Raw genomic sequence first — 18,473 nt, 5'->3', positions numbered from 1 at the left:
GGATTCAGAGGCCCTGCAAGGTGGACCAGGAGGTGACAATGCAAGGCTGTGGTCTCAAAGCTCCCTGCCTGGGGGACTCCTGGCTCCGTGCTCCTGCCTGTGCTCCTCCTCTTGATAGCTTCTCCAGTTTTCACACTATTCTTCTAGCACCTTCTCCACGCAATGCCTTTTCTCCTGAGAGCCCCTTTCCTTTGTCATTTCTCCTGGTCCTCTCGCCTTCCTTGGTTTAGGGTTTGGCCAGCTTCAGAGCCAGTGGGGTGGATGTGCAGGGTGGATGTGCTGGGAGGTCTGCATGGGCCATGCAGCCTCAGGTCCTCCCTGTTCTTTGCTCCTCGTTCCTGTCTCAAGTAGAGATCTGAACCACTTTGGGGAGTTCTTTATTTCTGACTCTTCCTTAGAGACCAGGCACGCACCAGCCTGGAAAAACTGCTGCAGCCCGGCGGTGCCTGGAGGAACCAAGCTGCAGATGCCGCCCATGAGGAGGGCCCTGCCTGCCATGAACCGTTCAGCACTTTCTGAGTCCAGAGTGTGGCAGGGATTCTCTGCATTCTCATCAACCACATGAGCCCAGAAAGCTCTTCCAGAGTGGCTGCAGCCTCGGTGGGGATGCCTGGGTTTATGCTCAAGGTCTCAGGGAACGCTCCCTGGGGCCGCCACACCGTGGTCATCAAGCACCCACTGCGAGAAGTGCCCGGGAATGTCTGCCCATGGCCATGGTCACAGGGCACACGACTGACTCTGCAGCAGGAGGGCACACGACTGACTCTGAAGCAGGAGGGCACACGACTGACTCTGAAGCAGGAGGGCACACGACTGACTCTGAAGCAGGAGGGCACACGACTGACTCTGAAGCAGGGGTGCTGTGTGGATCCCCCGACTCATCATTTGCTTCATTCAGCAGCACATGTCACCCCTCATCGTGCAAATCAACCATCCGCGCTTTCAAAGAGTTCCCTGGGTGTGGGTGGCAGCAGGGCCAGAAGGAGCCCAGTTTTCCTTTGTGCATCCCAACAGTCCACCTACACATGGCTTCCTCCCTGTAACAAAGCTCCCCAGCTTCAGTGGTGGCCTGGGCAGTGGGTAGGGTGTCTCCCAATTTCCCTTCCTCCTCCTTGCAGGACTCCATCTGTTGAGGAGGATTGAGAAGATGGGTACACGGGCAACCTTTGCTCCCAGCTGCTCTTCACAATGGAACCATCACAGGTCAGGCCTCACGATCACTGCCGTCACAGCTCTAAGTCACCTGGGCTCCTGCCTCTGCCCTCAGCCAGGAAATCCATCACCCAGCCCTCGAGAGGATGCCTCCACCCTCAGGGTAACCCAGTCAGACCCCTTTGCCTGCCTCATGCCTGTAATCCCAGGGCTTTGGGAGACTGAGGCAGGGGGACCATTTGAGGCCAGGGATTTGAGGCTTCACTGAGCCATGATCACACCAATGCACTCCAGCAAGACCTTATCTCTAAAAGAAAAAGAAAGAGGAGGAGAAGGAGAAGAAGGAGAAGGAAAGAAAGGAGGAGGAGGAGGAGAGAAGAAAGAAGGAAAAAGAGGAGAAGAAAGAAGAAGAAGAAAAGGAAGAAGGAGAAGAAGAGAGAAACAACAACAACAACAGCAACAACAACTTTGTTGCTTCCTACCAACAAGATTCGGTTTAGGGACAAGAGATGTTTTTTCCATGTTGGGCACCAGGGAGAAGACAGCAGGAGAGAACAAACACCCAGACACCAAAGGAAACACTCTGTGAGCCACAGAAGCAGGCAGAGGGTGAGGCAGGTGCACAGGCCTGAGCCTTCACTCTCCCAAGGAGGGCACTGTGAACTGGCATCACTGGTGGGCTGGTGATCCCCAAGACAGACTTGCACCCCAGCCATCCCCACCTATGAGCCCTTATGGACTGAGGGGAATTACATTAATAGAATGCAGGGAGCACCTGCACTCGCCAAGTCACAGAGGAGCTTTTGAGTGGGGAGAATGTTTGATATTTGGAGAATGGGAGGCACGTTGGAGCTTGGACTTTGGTCGCTCCTGACTTTGTGGCCTTCCCTGCTGAGTCAGCTGGTTCTCAGGCTCCATAAGGACAGGGTGGTGAGGGTGGCCATGAGATCTTTCTGCAGACAAAGGTAGTTTCTCCTTGATGACATAAAACACAGACGCACAGGATTCCTTTGGTGTCGTGGTGTCGAGAATGTCTTTTGCAAAGGATCAATGGAACGCAGGCGCATGTCCTATAGAGTGGTGAGGATTAAAGAAGAGAATGTGTGCCAAGTGCCAAGCGTGATGCCTCAACACAGCAAGCACGTGCTCCCTCACAGCTTGTTCACAGGCCACGGGGGGGCCCAAGGGCCATACTCATGTATGAATGCAAAACCCCAAACTCAGGCTTCTGCATTCTTCTTCGTGTCACCCAGGATCAGGAGCCCTAATGACACCGGGCCTTGTTGGTCCCCAGAGCATGCAAGGCCCCCATTCCTGACTCCAAGATGTCCATGGTTGGAGGCGCCAACTGGGCTACCCCTCAGGGACACCCCAGGAATGCTGGCAGAACCACACTGAGGCAACAGCCCTGCAGGACACACACTAGACAGAGAGGGAGAGAGCCAGGGAGCCTGATGCGGGGGCCTGCCTGGGCAAGGTCCATGGCCCAGAAGGTCAGCAGGATGACACCCTGACCGATAAGAGACCCTCCACCTGGGAAGGAAGAGGTGCCTCGGACGTGGGGGATCACCTTGAACACGGGTATCGCCTCAGACAGGGGGCATCGCCTTGGGTGTGGGGGATCAGCTCAGACAGGGCAGGCGTTTTGGCAAGTTGCCTCTCCTTGGGCTCCTTCAGGACAGTGAGGGGTATTGGCTGCCCTGAAGCCCTGGAAAGAAACTCAAGCTGCCTGAGACCAGAAAACCTGATCCACAAATTAGTCCACAAGTTCCTGAGGCAGAGACTTGGCCTGCAACTCAAACCAGGAGTGCCATACAGCATCACCTACCCACTGCTACCCTCTCCCCACCAAACGGCACAGCTTTCGTCTCAGTTAAATCCTTGGTTTCACTTTTTATTTTTTCTTTGTCTTTTCTTTTTTCCTTTTCTTTTTCTTTTTTTTTTTCTTTCTTTTTTTTTTTTTTTTTTTGAGACAGAGTCTTGCCGTGTCACCCAGGCAGAAGTGCAGTGGCATGATCTCGGCTCATGCAGCCTCTGCCTCCTGGGTTCCAGCAATTCTCCTGCCTCAGCCTCCCGAGTAGCTGGGATTACAGATGTGCGCCACCACACCCGGCTAATTTTTGTATTTTTAGCAGAGATGGAGTTTCATCATGTTGGCCAGACTGGTCTCGAACTCCTGACCTCAGGTGATCTGCCTGCCTCAGCCTCCCAAATCCTTGGTTTTTCTTAATGGCCTTAATGACCAGAAAGTTTGAAGTTTTAATCGTTTTTCAAGTGACATGATAGCAAATTGTTTCTTGGCTTTGGTTAAAAGCATGCCTTTTATTTGCAAAACTGATAATAAGAGAAGTCAGTTGGGTACAATTTAATCACTGAATTCTGTAGCAATAAAGAGGGCATGTATAGCATTAAAAAGACAGAATCTTCAGGTACAAATTATTTTATTCATTTATATTTTTTGTCTTAGGATACAATAATAAAGTAAACACATCTATACAGAGTATTGTATAGCAGAGACAAAGCTATGGCAATTTAAATTATTTGCAGATCTGCAAAAAAAAAAAAAGAGATTAGATGTATTTGGGAGAGGTATTTTTGAAGTAATAACTATTGTCATGGATTAAAAGCCCACTGCACCTATGTATGATTGGGGAAAAAAAAAAAAAAAAAGCAAAAAAAAGGCTGGGAGTGGTGTCTCATGCCTGTAATCCCAGCACTTTGGGAGGCTGAGGCGGGTGGATCATGAGGTCAGGAGTTTGAGACCAGCCTGACCAACATGGTGAAACCCCGTCTCTGCTAAAAACACACACAAAAAAGCTGGGCGTGGTGACGCGCGCCTGTAATCCAAGCTACTCAGGAGGCTGAGGCAGGAGAATAGCTTGAACCCGGGAAGCAGAGGTTGCAGTGAGCTGAGATCATGCCACTGCACTCCAGTCTGGGTGAAAGAGTGAGACTCCATCTTAAAAAAGGAAAAAAAAAAAAAAGGAAAAAGAAAAACAAATAAAAATCTTAGCAAATTAGAATATATGGCAAGGGACATCTATAAAAAAGAAAAAGAGGCCGGGCGCGGTGGCTCAAGCCTGTAATCCCAGCACTTTGGGAGGCCGAGGCGGGTGGATCACGAGGTCAGGAGATCGAGACTTTCCTGGCTAACATGGTGAAACCCCGTCTCTACTAAAAATACAAAAAACTAGCCGGGCGTGGTGGCGGGCGCCTGTAGTCTCAGCTACTTGGGAGGCTGAGGCGGGAGAATGGCGTGAACCCGGGAGGCGGAGCTTGCAGTGAGCCGAGATCACGCCACTGCACTCCAGCCTGGGAGACACAGCGAGATTCCGTCTCAAAAAAAAAAAAAAAAAAAAAAAAAGAAAAAGAAAAACAAATAAAAGTCTTAGCAAATTAGAACATATGGCAATGGACATCCATAAAAAAACAAACATCTAAGGCTCATCATACCTGGTGGTGAAATACTGAACACTTCCTCCCCCAGGGTGGAACGGGGCAAGGATGCCCACTCTCACCATTCTATCCCACATCAAATGCAGGTCTTAGCTTGTGCCACCAGCCCTGTGATCTCTAGGGCATCCTTTGCAAAGGAGTCATTGGGACAAGGATGCTAACGTTCCAGGCTCCAAGCAAGCTCCTTTCCCCGGGCTCTTCTCCAGGGCAAGGTGAAGAAAGATGGGGACTGCACATCCATCGTGGATGGCTCAATCTTGTGACTTCCTTGGGGAAGACATATGAGCACACCACACCCACATGTCTCCACCAAACAAAGAACAGCCTCCCTGGATCTATATTTAGTTTAAAAATCAAAAAGCCTTCTCAGTAGGTAGCTAGCATAATAAAGATGCCTTCTTCTTTTTTTAAAAGACAGGGTCTCACTCTTGCTTTGTTGCCCAGGCTGGAGTGCAGTGACGCAATCACAGTTCACTGCAACCTCAAACTCCTGGGCTCAAGGGATCCTCCTGCCTCAGCCTCCCAAGTGGCTGGGACCACAGGAGCATGCCATCATGCCTGGCTTTCTTATTTTTTGTAGAGACAGGGTCTCACTATGTTGCCCAGGCTGTTCTCAAACTCCTGGGTTCAAGAAATCCTCCCACCTCGGCCTCCCAAAGAGCTGGAAGATACTTCTTTATATTGGTCCACAAACCACCTCATGTCCAGGGACAGGCACCTGCTCTCAGGTCACTAGAGGCAAGTAGTCCTTGTCTCACCCTGAGACCCTAGACACAGGTGCCCACGCCCTTGAGGTCACCTCTGTGAGCCGGGTCTCCCTGCCAGGAGCTGCCACCATGCTAAGCTGGGGTCAGCTGTAGGTCAGCGCTGGGTTCAAGGGAGGCTGGAGAGTAAGGGTTGGGCATTACCATCTCCAATGTCCCTAAACCCAAGAAAGGGGATCCAGCACTAGAGGGCCAGAAAGCTTGACAGTGTCCCCTCCATCTCTTTAGAGAGGACTTTGGGGGCCACCACCTCCTCCATTTACAGAGGGAATTCTCTTCCTAGCCGCCTGTTCTTTGCCCCTCCAGCTAGCCAACCCACAAACCATGCCACCCACAGTGAGAGGAAGCAGTGACCAGCACAGTGCCTGGTACACAGTAGTTGCTCAGTAAACAATTGGCTGGGTGCTTGAGCGAATGAGAGGGCCAGTGAGTAGACTGGCAAGGGCATGGAGGACTGGGTGCAGAGAAGCCCTATAGGCAGGCCCAGACATAGATGGGCAGGGCCAACTTGGGCCAGGCTTACTGGTGGAAACAGGCTGGTGGGAGTGGGTGGGGCAGGGGCCAAGCAGCCTTTAGCTGGGAGGCCAGCTCCTCCCACTGGTAGCATTCCCAAGGTAGCTGGGGACCCTGGCATACCACCTCACCTCCACCCCCAAATAAAGGACTAGTTTTCTCCTAGCCAGCCTGCCTCCCACAGTGCCAACAGCAATTCTCCTACACAAGAGTTCTGAGCTCTGTGCTGGAGGTGATAGCTGGCCAGTGTGGGCTGGCTAGGAAAGGGTTCATCCCCCTTCCTTCTCCAATCTGACTGCCCAAATTTGCACTCGCGCTCTCTCTCTCTCTCTCTCTCCCCCTCTCTGTCACCATCTTGGTCCAGCAAGAATGGTATCCATGCACTTGGCCTGATTGTAGGAGCTCATCCCCTGAGCGCTATCCTCTGTTGGAGCTGGGATGGAGGCATCTGTCCATCGCTGTCCTATTCCCTCAGGACCTACACCACATCTTAGACAAAATTGCCTCTGAATCTGCCTCCTCCCCGCTTCTGCATCACAAACTCCTTACAAGCAGGGATACAGTGAGACGTATTTTTGCATGCCCCTCAATTCTCAGGTGTCAACGAGTATTTGTGGAGTGTACAAAAATTTCCAATAATAGGAAAGAAGAAACTGGCTGTGAATAACTGAAAATAGATGAGATTCTGAAGAGTCCTAGAGCCCAAAGCACTTGATAATTTCTAAAAGAATAGATTTCAGTGTCTTTCTACCAGATTTATTCGTGGAAATAAAAAAAGGCTACATTTAGGGAGGAAATGTGACATCAGGTAGCAGGCTGAATATGGAGCAAGACCCAGCAAAAGCCTGAAGAAGAATCTCAGTAAGGTGTGGATGAGCTGTTTACTCTTGTTTCCAGAACAATGGAGCTCCCCATTGACGTCAATGGGAGGGAAGAAACAAAAGAGCCTTTGGGTGTGTGCAGGGCGCAACCGGGCCTGGATTTGCTTGGCATTTCTGTGTGTCTGTGTTAGGGAGAGGGGGCGGGGAGTGTGTTGAGATGTCAATGTCAGAGGAACAGGAGGAGGGGCCACCTGACAGTGTGTGAACAGCCTGCAGGCCTCCCTGGGCTTCTGCGGGAAGGGCTGCCCTGATGAACTTGGTATTTGCCCTGGTTTGCATCTGAGAAGTTGCACACACACCTTGTCAAGTAGAAGGGAAAGAGTTAGCACACTCACGAATTCCTGATGTGGGTTAATAACTTTTCCTTCTGTCCCATCCCTGGTCCCCAGGCGAGTCCAGGTAAAGAAGAACAAGAAGAGTAAAGAGAGATGCTGCGGGTTCCAGCTTCCTGGACAATCTCGCCTTCCCCATGAGAGCCTGCACTTTCAGAGTCTGCTGCATGGGAGCCTGCAAGCTCCTGCCTGTCCTGTAAGTCTCAGGCTTCTACCCAGACCAGGGGAAATTGTACTCTCTCTCCTGACACTTTAAATGGAAGTTTAGAGGCTCATCATGCCCCAAACAATGCTTACTGAAACAGCAAACCCTCAGACAAGGTGATGCACGCTGCCGCACTGGCTCCCAGGACAACCTCCCACCACGGGCTTCTCCGTCTCTACCGCTTGCACCTTCCTAAGGTGTCCCTTTCTCAGGGCCCATCCTACCCGCCCTGGAAGTGCTGCCTTTCTCACGGAGCCTGTGGGGATAGCTCTGGTTAATTTATAGCCCACATCGCCCAATTTAGCATTTGATTAAGTTTCCTTTTTATGAGACAGTCCTTTCTCCCTAGTGATGCGCTTGGGGGCAGAGACAACATCATTTCTTTCTTTTGTACCTCCCCAGAGTAACAGTGACTCTATTTCCTGAACCAAAAATTGTAACACGTGGTAACTGCCGGGACAAGTGTGGACCACAGGCACCTCTGAGCCCCGGGTGGGCGTGCCCCAGCAGCTGCTGCAGGGCGGTGCAGCCACCTCTCCTAGGCTGCTCTGGGGCCCGGCGACGAATGAGTGAATGAGTAAATGAATGAATGTGTGAATGAAGCATGCTGCGCAGACTTTCCCGCGGCCCTGGCCGCTGGGGGCGCGCCTCTGGCCGGTGGCCGGAGGTGGAGGTTTCCCTGGTCGGGCTTCGGGGCGCCAGGTCGGCCAGGCCGGCCGGAGGTGCACAGGAGCCCCGCGCCCAGCTCCCCCGCCCGCAATGGTACGCGCCACTCCGCGCTCCCGGAGCTGGCGGACTCGAGGGCGTCGTGAATGGAAGGCGCCGACGCCGGAAGTGGATGAGACCACTAGGGAGGACGACGGGGGGCAAGAACGCGCCGCATCTCCATTGAAGAACCGACGAGGTGAACATGGAGTTCCATGTGCGTCTTATGTAAAAAGAGCGACGGGCACCGCTACCAATGGGCGCGCGGCGCTAGTGGGCCCCGCCCCACGTGTATGCAGATGAGACGGTGTCGCGGCCAATGGCGGACGCCGGGGGCGGGCGCGGCGCGCGCGGTCACGTTTTCCACTATGTGACAGCGGCGACTCGGCCGCGGCGGAGGCGGCGGCGCTGAGGGGCTACGTGCAGCTGTGGGCGGTGGTGGCGGCGGCGGCAGCGGGCGCGGGTCCGGGCGGACAGAGCCACGAGTCGGCGGAGGGACCGGCGGACGGGCCGACGCGAACGCGGCCGGGCGGTAAGTGGCGCGGCGCGGCCCCGCTGCGGCTTACGTAACCGCCGCCCGCGCGTTGGCCTCGGGCAGGTCGGGGTCCCGGCGCCGCCGGGAGTTCCCTGGGCCGCTGGACTCCTCTGCTTGAAACGGCGCCGGCGTGGGGGCGTGTGCCGTTGGCCCTGTCTCAGGTGGAGGGCGGCCGAGCTGCGCGTAGGGTGCGCTCGTTTGAATTGCGCTGACACCGCGGGTTGGGGACTCGAACCCCCGTTTCGCAGCTCAGGAGCCTGAGGTCCGAAAGGTGAGGCGGCAGCGTGTGTAGGGCACCGAGTTGCTGAGTGACTGCGCGTGGGCTGCGGTTCCGTGGGCGATTCTCTTTTGGGAACCCTCCCTCCCCTCCCGTGGGGAAGGCCAAGGAAATCAGGGGTCAGCGCAGCCGGCCCTGGGATCTGGAGGTCCCTCGGGGAGCTGACTGCCTCCTCTGAGGCCACAGGGCCAAGTCCTGGGCTGGGGAAGGGCTGTGGAAGGGCGCTGATCTAGGAGCTTTTCCTGGACACCCACGGGTCTCCTGGAATGGGTGATCAGAGGGACAAGGAAGTCCCTGTGCCAAGCCAGGCCTGGGAACCTGAGGGCAGGGAGACCGCCTGATGTTCGCCCCTTTGCCTCCCCTGGACCACCCTGTATTAATTCCCTCTCCCCGGACTGGATAGAAAGGAATGGGGGTGTCCACTCTTTGGTGCAGCAGTCGCACCTACCTTCTGGGATGTACTTTGGCTGCCAAGTCCCAGACATAGACCAGGAGGTGGGAGGTGGCCTGCTTCCCCCTTCAGGAAGGCCAGGGTAAGGGATGACGAGTTGGTTGCCAGGGTTTCTGTAACCTACACAGAAGGAACCCGTTTGGAAAGCTGATTCATACAGAACAGAGCCAGAAGGCACCCTGAAATCACCCAGAGTAACCCCTCAGCCTGACAGATGAGCAAACTGAGGCCCAGGCCCAGGCTGTCTGCAGGATCTTCCCATCGCCCTGGGGCAGGATGAGCTTCAGAGGTTCAGTGAAGGCCTCAACTTGGGTGCTGAATCCTGGGTGGGCTGTAATTTGGGAGGAGGGGCCTTAAGTCCGGGAAATGTGTTAAGAACCCCACACCATGGCCAGAGCCCCCCTGGACCCCTCTCACTTTTATATGGCACAGCAGGATCACTAGACTTCTTGGCTTCCAAGGGGAGATGCCAACTTCTACCCCGACCTGGGGCTTCTGGTCCCAGACTGGGTGTGCCTGAGAAGAAAATAGGACTCTACCTGAAGGCTTTATTTGGAAATTGAGTTTTAAAATACAAGGTGAATTGAGTTTTGTGTGCTATATGACTATAATGAAGAAAGGGACTCCGTTGTTTTTTTTAAGTGGAAGCTGTGTGGTGTGCCAGCGTGGGGATGGTACCGTGGGTGTTTGCAGTTATCTGTCACTGTCGCCTTGGTGTGATTCACTGGTATAGAACTAACGCAGCCCTGGCTTTCTGTGGAGACTGGAGTGCCAGGTGGGAAGGGGGAGCCCTGCGTCAGCCAGCTGGCTGCTGCTGGGAGCCTTGGCTCCCAGTCTGGGCCTCAGTTTCATTTGTTCGGAGGGACTCAGATTGGGCAGTCTCAGAGGTCTAATTTAATTCCCAGGTTTTTGATTTTCTGTTACCCCACAGTTGGTTTTTCCCAGGTTTCTCGCAGGAGACAGAGGCTTCTGATATGCTCTTGCCTTTGGGCCAGGTAATGTCCCCCTGTGAGCCACAGCTGCAGTGCTTACAAGGAACAAGGAAAGATTCCTCTCCTGTGCACTATTTCTCATACACACTGAACTTTCTCAAAAATACTGGTCGTCACACTGCTGTTTTTAAGCCATGATGTAACTTCACCAGGACTCAGCAAACCACGGCTCTGTCAGGTCATTGAACAGCTGGCAGGGCCACTTGGCGTTTAGTCAGAAGAAAGACAGGCTCTGGGTGTGCTTTTACCTTTTGAAAACTACTCTGGTAGAGTGAGCCAGAAACACACAATTCCATAAGCTTGGCAGAGACTGTCCCCACACTTCTGGAAAGCTGACCAACCTTCAGAACCAAGGGAGAATCAGACAGTCTAGAGGGGGTCCTCTGATGGGCCCCTCCCCAAGCCCAGGCACTCTCCCCTAGGGACCAGGCCCTCCTTTCAACTCATTATGCTCATCGTGTACACATTTGTAACAAGTTTGTTACCATATTTCCAAGTCTAGAGCAAATTAGAAGCAGTAAATGAACAGCAGTGACGGTTGACAGGAGTCAAGGCCACTTGGTTTTCAGAGGCTGGTAGTTCCCAAGACAGAGTGGGCTGCTGTGCTGATCCCTCACCGGCCTCGAAGGGTTCCTCGTGCTCTTCCTGGGGTGACATAGAGGAATCAGAATCTGCTCTTTAAGAAACCAGGTGCAGGAGGAGCAGATGCCTCAGCTTCCCGCAATTCAGAGTAGCTCAGCCGCTGACGCTTTTGCCTTTCTTGTTGCTGTAAAGTCTTGTAGTTCTAAAAATGTAAGGATTTAAAAGTCTGAATTGAGAGCATTAAAGGTGTCCTGGTGAGGCCAAGACAATGTCTCCCTGGTGCACCTCCTTCCCTCCATATTTGGACGGCTGCGGTCACATTTTCCGCAGTTACCCAACCGTTGCCATGGAGAGCGCGGCTGTTTATTTAGCAGGACAAACATTTTCTCAGGATTACAGCAGGCTGGCCTCAGGGATTTGGCTCCTACCAGGAAGTAGAAAACATGTTATAATATTTGGGGTTGTAAAATCCTGCAGCACTTGCAGAGACAGTACATGCTGTATGATCCTTATTATGTAAAGTTCAAAAGCAGGCAGAATTCACTAGGCTGCGAGAAGCCAAGCTAGTGGGTCCCCGTGGGGTAGACGGTGGCTGGGAGGGCCACAAGGAGCCTCTGGGGGGCTGGCAGTGTCCTGCGTCTGGTGACATGTGACATGGGTATGTTGTTTGTGGATATACATCAAGCTGTGACCTCATGAGGTGGGACTCCTCTGGTAACTGAACACTGATTTCTGATTTCCACAAAAAAATGCTTTTCCGCCTTAGGGTGTGAGGGTATGGAGTACAGTAAGACTTCACCAGTCCTGGCAGTGGCAGTGGAAACTGGAACTGGGTCCCAGGCTGTGCTTTCATTCCTAATTTTTAAACACTATTATGGAAAGTATGAATATCTATGAAAGTAGGGAGAATAGGGTAACGAACCCCTGTGACCCCACCAGCCAGTAGTTTCTGCTCCTGGCCCCTCTCCTTCCCCACCCCCACCGGCTGCTTTTCTTCCTGATCCCAGGCTCTCCATTCTTGTTGTGGACTGTACTTTCTGAATGGTGCTCTGTCAGGTTGAGGCAACCCAGCTACCACAAATATGGCCAAGTGACCTGGTCAGGTTAACCTGTTTCCTTGAGTCTGACTGTTCTTGTGGGCAGAGCCAGTGCGCAGACACGTGAAGGGGGCCTCAAGGGCAGGTTCACACCCAGAGGCTCATGTTGGCTTCTGGCAGCCCCTTTTCCACCAGGCTGTCATTTTCCATCCTGGGCTTTGGCACCCAGAGCAAAAAGTGCTTGCCCGCCCTTCCTCCCCCTACCTGCCACAAGGTAGAAACAGGTTTCCTAGGAGCTCACCAGGGACAGCTGGTCCAGCCAGCTCTGGGTACACATCTGTGGAAGGCAGGAGGCAAAGTCCACTTTGACAGGGGTGTTGGTTTTGCCACCTTCTCAAAATGAGGCTGGTCTATTAGAGCCGCCAGGGCTGAGAGACGCATTTTCTGGAATGACGAAGTTCCTGATGATTTGGCTTTCACATTTCTGCCAAGCTTACTCTGTCCTCTTTGCAAAAATACTTATTTTCCACTTGAGGTAATGTCGGGGCACTAGTGGGTCGTATTCAGACAGGCTCACAGGGGCTGGACTTGGGTGAAAACCAGGAGCTAAGTGCAAAATAGTGAAAACCAGGAGAGCTACGTGCAAAGTGCCCAGGGCCCAGACAGCACGGTGGCTTCAGATACCTGATGCTCCTCCAAGGACTGCCTGGGCTGGGGGTGGCACTGAGTTCTTAGTCCTTTAAATACAAGAATACAAGCCAGAGACAGCTACTGTGACAATTCACTCTCTGTCTTTTAAAATTACTTTTGTTACCCTTCTGTTTTTCTTTTCTTTTCTTTCTTTTTTCTTTTTTTTTTTTTTTGAGATGGAGTCTTGCTGTGTCGTCCAGGCTGGAGTGCAGTGGTGCAATCTTGGCTTACTGCAGCCTCCATCTCCCAGGTTCAAGCAGTTCTCCTGTCTCAGCCTCCCAAGTAGCTGGGACTACAGGCACACACCATGATGCCCAGCTAATTTTTGTATTTTTAGTAGAGACGGGGTTTCACCATTTTGGTCTGGCTGGTCATAAACTCCTTACCTCAGGTAATCCACTGCCTCAGCCTCCCAAAGTGCTGCGATTACAGGCGTGAGCCACCGCGCCCAGCCCCCTGTCTGTTTTTCTGTAGTGATTAGCAGTGATAATACAAGCTAATATTACAGTCCAGATACCTTGCATGGATTGTGTCATTTAACCCTTCTAACAACCAGTAGGAGGCAGAAACTACTGTTGTTCCCATCTCACGAATGAGGACACAAGGCACAGAGAGGTTAAGGAACTTGTCCAAGATCACACACTTAGGAAGTGGTGAAACCCAGCTGAAACCCAGGCCATCCAGGACCTGTCCCCTTAGCCACTCTGCTGCTACCTCTGATCACCTTAATGACTCACTCAGAGCATAAAGGACCAGCTGCTTGTCTGGGGGAGGGCTATGGGGATGAGATGGGTGGTGTCCAGGATATTGGGGGGGGTCAGGAGTGACAGAATGCCCTTGGTACCCTGGACAGCCTCTTGGCAGCTCCACTGAACCATGGCAAGAGCGCCCTGAGAGGTCTCCTTGTTTCCCGCTTGCCTCAACCCTGCAACTCCATTAAAGTGTAAGTCACATCTTGTTACACAGAACTCTCCATGGTTTCCTATCGGAGTTCTGACTATCTGCCCCCGCAAGGCACTCCGTGATCTGGCCTTGCTGCCGCCCTCCTGCCCCTGCCCGCTCTGCTCCAGCCTCGTGCACCATCCTCAGACAGGTCAGGTGCTCGCCTGCTGGAGGGCCTTTGTGTGTGCTGTCCCCCTGCCTAGAATGTTCTTCCTTGTTCTTCCTCTGGTAGCCCACTCTCCACGCTCTCCAGCTCTGCCTTCAGGCTCTCTTGAGAACGGAGTCTGAGGTGAGCCCTTTACTGGGAATTGCAGTCCCAGGGTAGCAGTAGAAAAGGAAAAGGGAGGTGAGGAAGAAAAGTCTGGAAAGCACACACAAGATGACACCCTGCTGAGATGAGGCTCTGCCTTACAGACACACACAGCTGGCTGCTCACCCTGTTGGGACCTCTTCAGAAAGCCTGTCCCAAAAAAGGAAGGAAGGAAAGAAAGACAACTTCAGAACGGTCTGTTTGAGGGAGAGACGGAGGCGGCATTTTCTGCCAGCGCCACCTTGCCTCCTGCCCAGCACGTGAGCTCTCCCTCCTGTCCAGCTGCCTCATCAGACCCTTTGGCGGCAGCCGGGACAGTGAGGGGCAGCAAGGACCCCCACAGTGGAGTGGCACGTTGTCTGAGTCCACACAGGGCAGGCAGAGACAGAGACACCCAGTCCCAGCCTCAGGTGTGAAGCCAGAAGGAGCTGCTGGAGCACGTGACTGCCAGCCTGAGAGAGCGAAGCCCAGGGACTCTGAGTCAGTTCACACATGAGGGCTCAAGTGCAAGGTCCTTGCCAAATGCCACCTACACCTGGGGCCACCCTCACTGAAATGTCACTCCCAGCCCCTCTATTCCCCCTTGCTAGTTGCCTGCTGTACTGTATATTCTACTTTCTTATTTATTGTCTGTTTCTCCCTAATGTAAGCTCCCTGAGGGCAGGAAAGATGTCTGCTCTGTTGTCTGCCCCAGTGCCAGGCCTCAGTGCTAAGCGAGTAAGGGCAAGTCAGTGGGAAACTGCTGGCACCAGGCGGGCCCTGCCTGAGTGCCATCTGTCCTTTTTATTGTTGTCGTTATTTATTGTTCTTGGACTTGTTCATCTATGTCTGAGACTCTCCCCACATCAGTGTTTCTGGCCTCCGTCCTTTTAGTGGGTGTATAGTATTCGGAGCATGGATGTCCCAGGTTTGTGTCTTCAACAGTACGTGCCAGGGCCTGGGGATCCAGTAGTGACCAACTCAAACCCCTACCCGCATGGAGCTTAGGTCCCAGAGGGGAGGCAGGCAGTAAACAACCCGCCCCTCAGTTCTGGCAAGGAAAGCCCACAGAGCAGGAGTGCAGGGCACAGAGAAGGAGCTGGTGGGGAGGCAGTGCTGTTCATGCAGGCTGCCCAGGGCATCTACAGGAAGAGGGCTGTGGGCACGAGGGAGCAGCAAGTGCAGAGTCCCTGTGGTCAGAGCACACAGGGCTGGGGCCAAGGGGTGGGCAGTTAACAGGACATGCCCAGGAGATTGCAGGAGCTGGACTTGCAGAGCCTCTGGCCCTCATGCCCACTAGAGCTGTGCTCTGAGCAAGGGTCTGAGCACAGGCCAGGTGTAAGCTAAGCCCCTTCACCAGGATCGCTCTAGATGCTGTGTTGACCATAGCAGGGCCAGGTGGAGGCACGGGACCAGTTTGGAATTTGAGGCTGGCTCCTGGCCAGGATGATCGTGGACAGGATGCGTAGCCTCCTTGTTGATGGTTCTTTCCAGATTTTTATATTCCATGCTCACACATCTCTGTGCACATAAATAAGCACTTATCTGCAATGGATTCCTGGAGGTGGGAAGAGTATGCAGATTATAAACGTTGCTGTGAACTCAAATTTTTCTCCAGAAATACCCTATTACTATACCACCATACTCAAGAGCCACTCCTCCACCTGACCAACGCTAGGGTGAGCAGTCCTGTTAATTTTTGGCAACCTGATGGGCATGATAACCTCATCCTTTGCATTTTCCTGATGCTAATGAGGTTGAGCCTGTCTCTACAAATTCACAAATCTTTGGTGTTTCTCTTTGTGGGAATGGCCTAGGCAGTCTTCGTGCTTAGTCTCTCTCTTCCCAAAAGGTATTACCATTCATCTTTCATTGAATTTGCTAGAACTGCCATAAAATGTAAACAAACAAAGACAGGAGTAATAGACTTGCTTATTTTGTTCCTGACTTTAAGTGGAATGACGCTGGCATTTTGGGTTTTATATGACTCAGGATATTGATAAAACCAGCTATATAACCCACAATCAAGTATCCTGTAATTGAGATTTCCTCCCTTTGACCATAAGCTTTTCCGCTCAGAGCTATTAATATATATAGATAGACAGCTGGGCACGGTGGCTCACGCCTATAATCCCAGCACTTTGGGAGGCCGAGGTGGGCAGATCATGAAATCAAGAGAGCGAGACCATCCTGGCCAGCATGGTGAAACCCCATCTCTACTAAAAATACAAAAATTAGCTGGGTGTGGTGGTGTGCGCCTGTAGTCCCAGCTACTCAGGAGGCTGAGGCAGGAGAATCGCTTGAACCCAGAGGCGGAGGTTGCCGTGAGCCAAGATTGCACCGCTGCACTCCAGCCTGTTGACAGAGTGAGACTCTCTCTCAAAAAAAAAAAAAAGTAGACATTGTCTTCTGGAAATTTAATATTGCTGAAGAGATATCCAAGACTAGTATGATTTTTTTTCATCCTTTATGGGTAACTTGTTTGTTCTCTTTGAATATTGATAGGATTTTCTTTATCCTTGGAAATACTGTTTGTCATCTAGATGCAGTTAGGCGTTGGACTCCTGTCCTTTGATTGGCAGATTCAGCTCTGTCTTTGGCTCAGGATGGTTCTCTATGTGTCTCGCTCATTATGGTTTCTGGTTTATTGTTCTCGTCTCTTTCAGAAAGAGCTGTAATCCACAGGTAAAACCCGGCCCTCCTCCGTCTCTCTTCCCTTCTCCTTTCCCTTTGCATTTTAAAAGTTTCTCATGCGTCTCCTCCCTATCACTGAAGCCATTTTCTTTTTATTGACTCTGAACTTTGTCCTTCCTAGTTTTCCATTCTAATGTGGCATTTTCATGTCAGACTGTGTGGCCTTATCGCATCCCTCATTACTTGTTTCATTGAGTCCATCACTTCTTGTATTTTTAGGATGAAAAGTAGATGCTGTCCTAATTTGCTGCTTCCTCTGTGGCATGAGGGTTGTGTTCAGTTGTCTTTGCTGTGTGTCTTTTCCGCAGCCCCGTATTGGCTTTCTTCTGTTTATTAGTTTTTGAACAAGGCAAGGTCTAGTCAGCCCTGCTGTTCTCCAGACACTGATGTGGGCGGACTCTTCGTGAGCCCTGCCTCTCACCAGGCTGTCCCGGAGTGGCTCACCCGTGAACAGACTTGACCTGGGGAAGGGGGTGCTGAAGGCTCTCGTTGGAGCTTAGCTATTCAGTTCCTAGGGCCAGCTGTTGGAATCCGGCTCCCTGTGTGTGCGGCCCTCAGTATTGCTGGATGGTTTCGAGCCCTTTCTCAGAGTCGCCCTGTAGGGGAGGGCACCTGGGGGTGTTCAGTGGGTGAAGCGTGTCCAGGAGAACCTCTCCTTCCCACAGGATTTCTGTTCCGGTGTCCGTTCTTCTCCCACAGCTTCCTCACGAAGCATCTTCCTGGTAGTAGAGCTCTTGACAGTCCAGCCTTGACCGTGGTTCAGGCCGTCTTCTTCCATGGCGGGGGATAGCAGGGATCTCAGCACTAGCCACTTCCTCAGGGGGATTTGGACTCCAGTGCACTCTTCATGCTCCTTCCATCTGAGCGACAAGCAGCAGGACGGATCTTCACTTTGTGGCGAATGATTGGGACTTCTAGGGCTGCTGAAAATAATCCCTCCCCCCAACCAATTGTATAATCCTTGGTCATTTCACGTTGGTTCTGGTGGGAAGGAGGTGGAAGGGGAGGCTCTCCCAGAGCTAGATGGGAATTGGAGCATAAGATGTTTCACAAGATTTGGGGTCTGGAATCTAGAAACCCTTCTCTCCCCTTGTTCCGCCTGCCCTGGGAAGGGCCAGACGGATGCCATGCAGAAGTGGCAGTGCCACACTGGACCAGAGTTGGGGCCGAGCACAGTGCAGTGGCAGGAAGCAGGAGGTCCCCGCGTAGCCAAGCCTGGTTGTAGGGTGGGGGTCCCATCTTCAGATGCCGGCAGGCCTGGAATCCAGGGCCGTCATCTGCTACTGTGTGGTCTGGGGTGAGCTACCCACCCCTGTTGGCACCTCTGTAGAACAGTCCCCTGCACACCATGTAGACAGTGATCCACAGTTGCTGGGAAGGCTGTGTGTTGAGTGCTTAGCATCATGTCTGTAGTCAGCAGCATCACCCCAGAGCCTCACAGCTGTGTTCGTTAAGCATTACCACTTGTCTCAAGCAGGGCCTTCATCTGGCTCTCTCCAGTGCCCTGCTTGAGTGGGTGCCTGCTTCCTGCTGGGACCCTGCTGAAAACGCTGTCCTGGGGATGGGGGGACATCACTAGGTGAAGAAGGGAGGACCCAGGATGGTATTTTGGCCTCCCACCTGCTAATCAGTCCCACCCCTCCCTACTGCCTGTCTCTGCTCACCCCCTCAGTTCGTGTCCAGGATGATCACTGGTCTGTCTTTTTTCAGCCATTCCACCCACCTACCCCAAAGTGCTGAGGTAAAGCTTCCGTCCAGCACAGCAGTGTGAGCCTGTCCAAATGCGAGCTGAGTTCCGTGGGCCTGGCACTCAGAGTGCCTCAGCAGCTCCCAACCATTCCTAGTAAATGTGAACCCACATTGTCCTGGTCCCTCCCCATCCCACTTGTACATGCCTGCGGGGCCTGGGACTCCCGAGCTGCTGGGAGGGTTCCACACCTGCCAGGCCCCTCTGCCCTCTTTAGCCAGCAAGCCCT

General features: G+C 52.7%; 2 protein-coding genes across 5 annotated transcripts in view; one reads left to right on the top strand and one right to left on the bottom strand.

The window, feature by feature from the left end:
• LOC105473816 (TRAF3 interacting protein 1) overlaps positions 1–9,364 on the bottom strand; it is a 118,323-nt gene extending 108,959 nt beyond the window's left edge. For both annotated transcript variants that reach the window (XM_071073694.1, XM_071073695.1), the window contains exon 1: positions 9,269–9,364. The gene's annotated coding sequence lies outside the window, so the exon portion shown is untranslated. The remainder of the gene's footprint in view (positions 1–9,268) is intronic.
• The window catches only part of LOC105473817 (period circadian regulator 2), a 45,879-nt gene continuing 34,607 nt past the window's right edge, over positions 7,202–18,473 (top strand). The window contains exon 1 of one of the 3 annotated variants that reach the window (XM_011727882.3): positions 7,202–7,294. In XM_011727882.3, coding sequence (XP_011726184.2) covers positions 7,236–7,294 — 59 coding nt within the window. In that variant the 5' untranslated portion in view covers positions 7,202–7,235. Of the gene's footprint in view, positions 7,295–8,385; positions 8,541–8,572; positions 8,815–18,473 lie in introns of those variants that run through there. The other 2 variants (XM_011727883.2, XM_011727884.3) reach the window with 2 other exon arrangements.

The sequence above is a fragment of the Macaca nemestrina genome, chromosome 11, assembly GCF_043159975.1.
Source record: "Macaca nemestrina isolate mMacNem1 chromosome 11, mMacNem.hap1, whole genome shotgun sequence".
Lineage (NCBI taxonomy): Eukaryota > Metazoa > Chordata > Mammalia > Primates > Cercopithecidae > Macaca > Macaca nemestrina.
The sequence above is the reverse complement of the archived record's forward strand: the minus strand, read 5'-3'. Positions and strand labels throughout refer to the sequence as shown.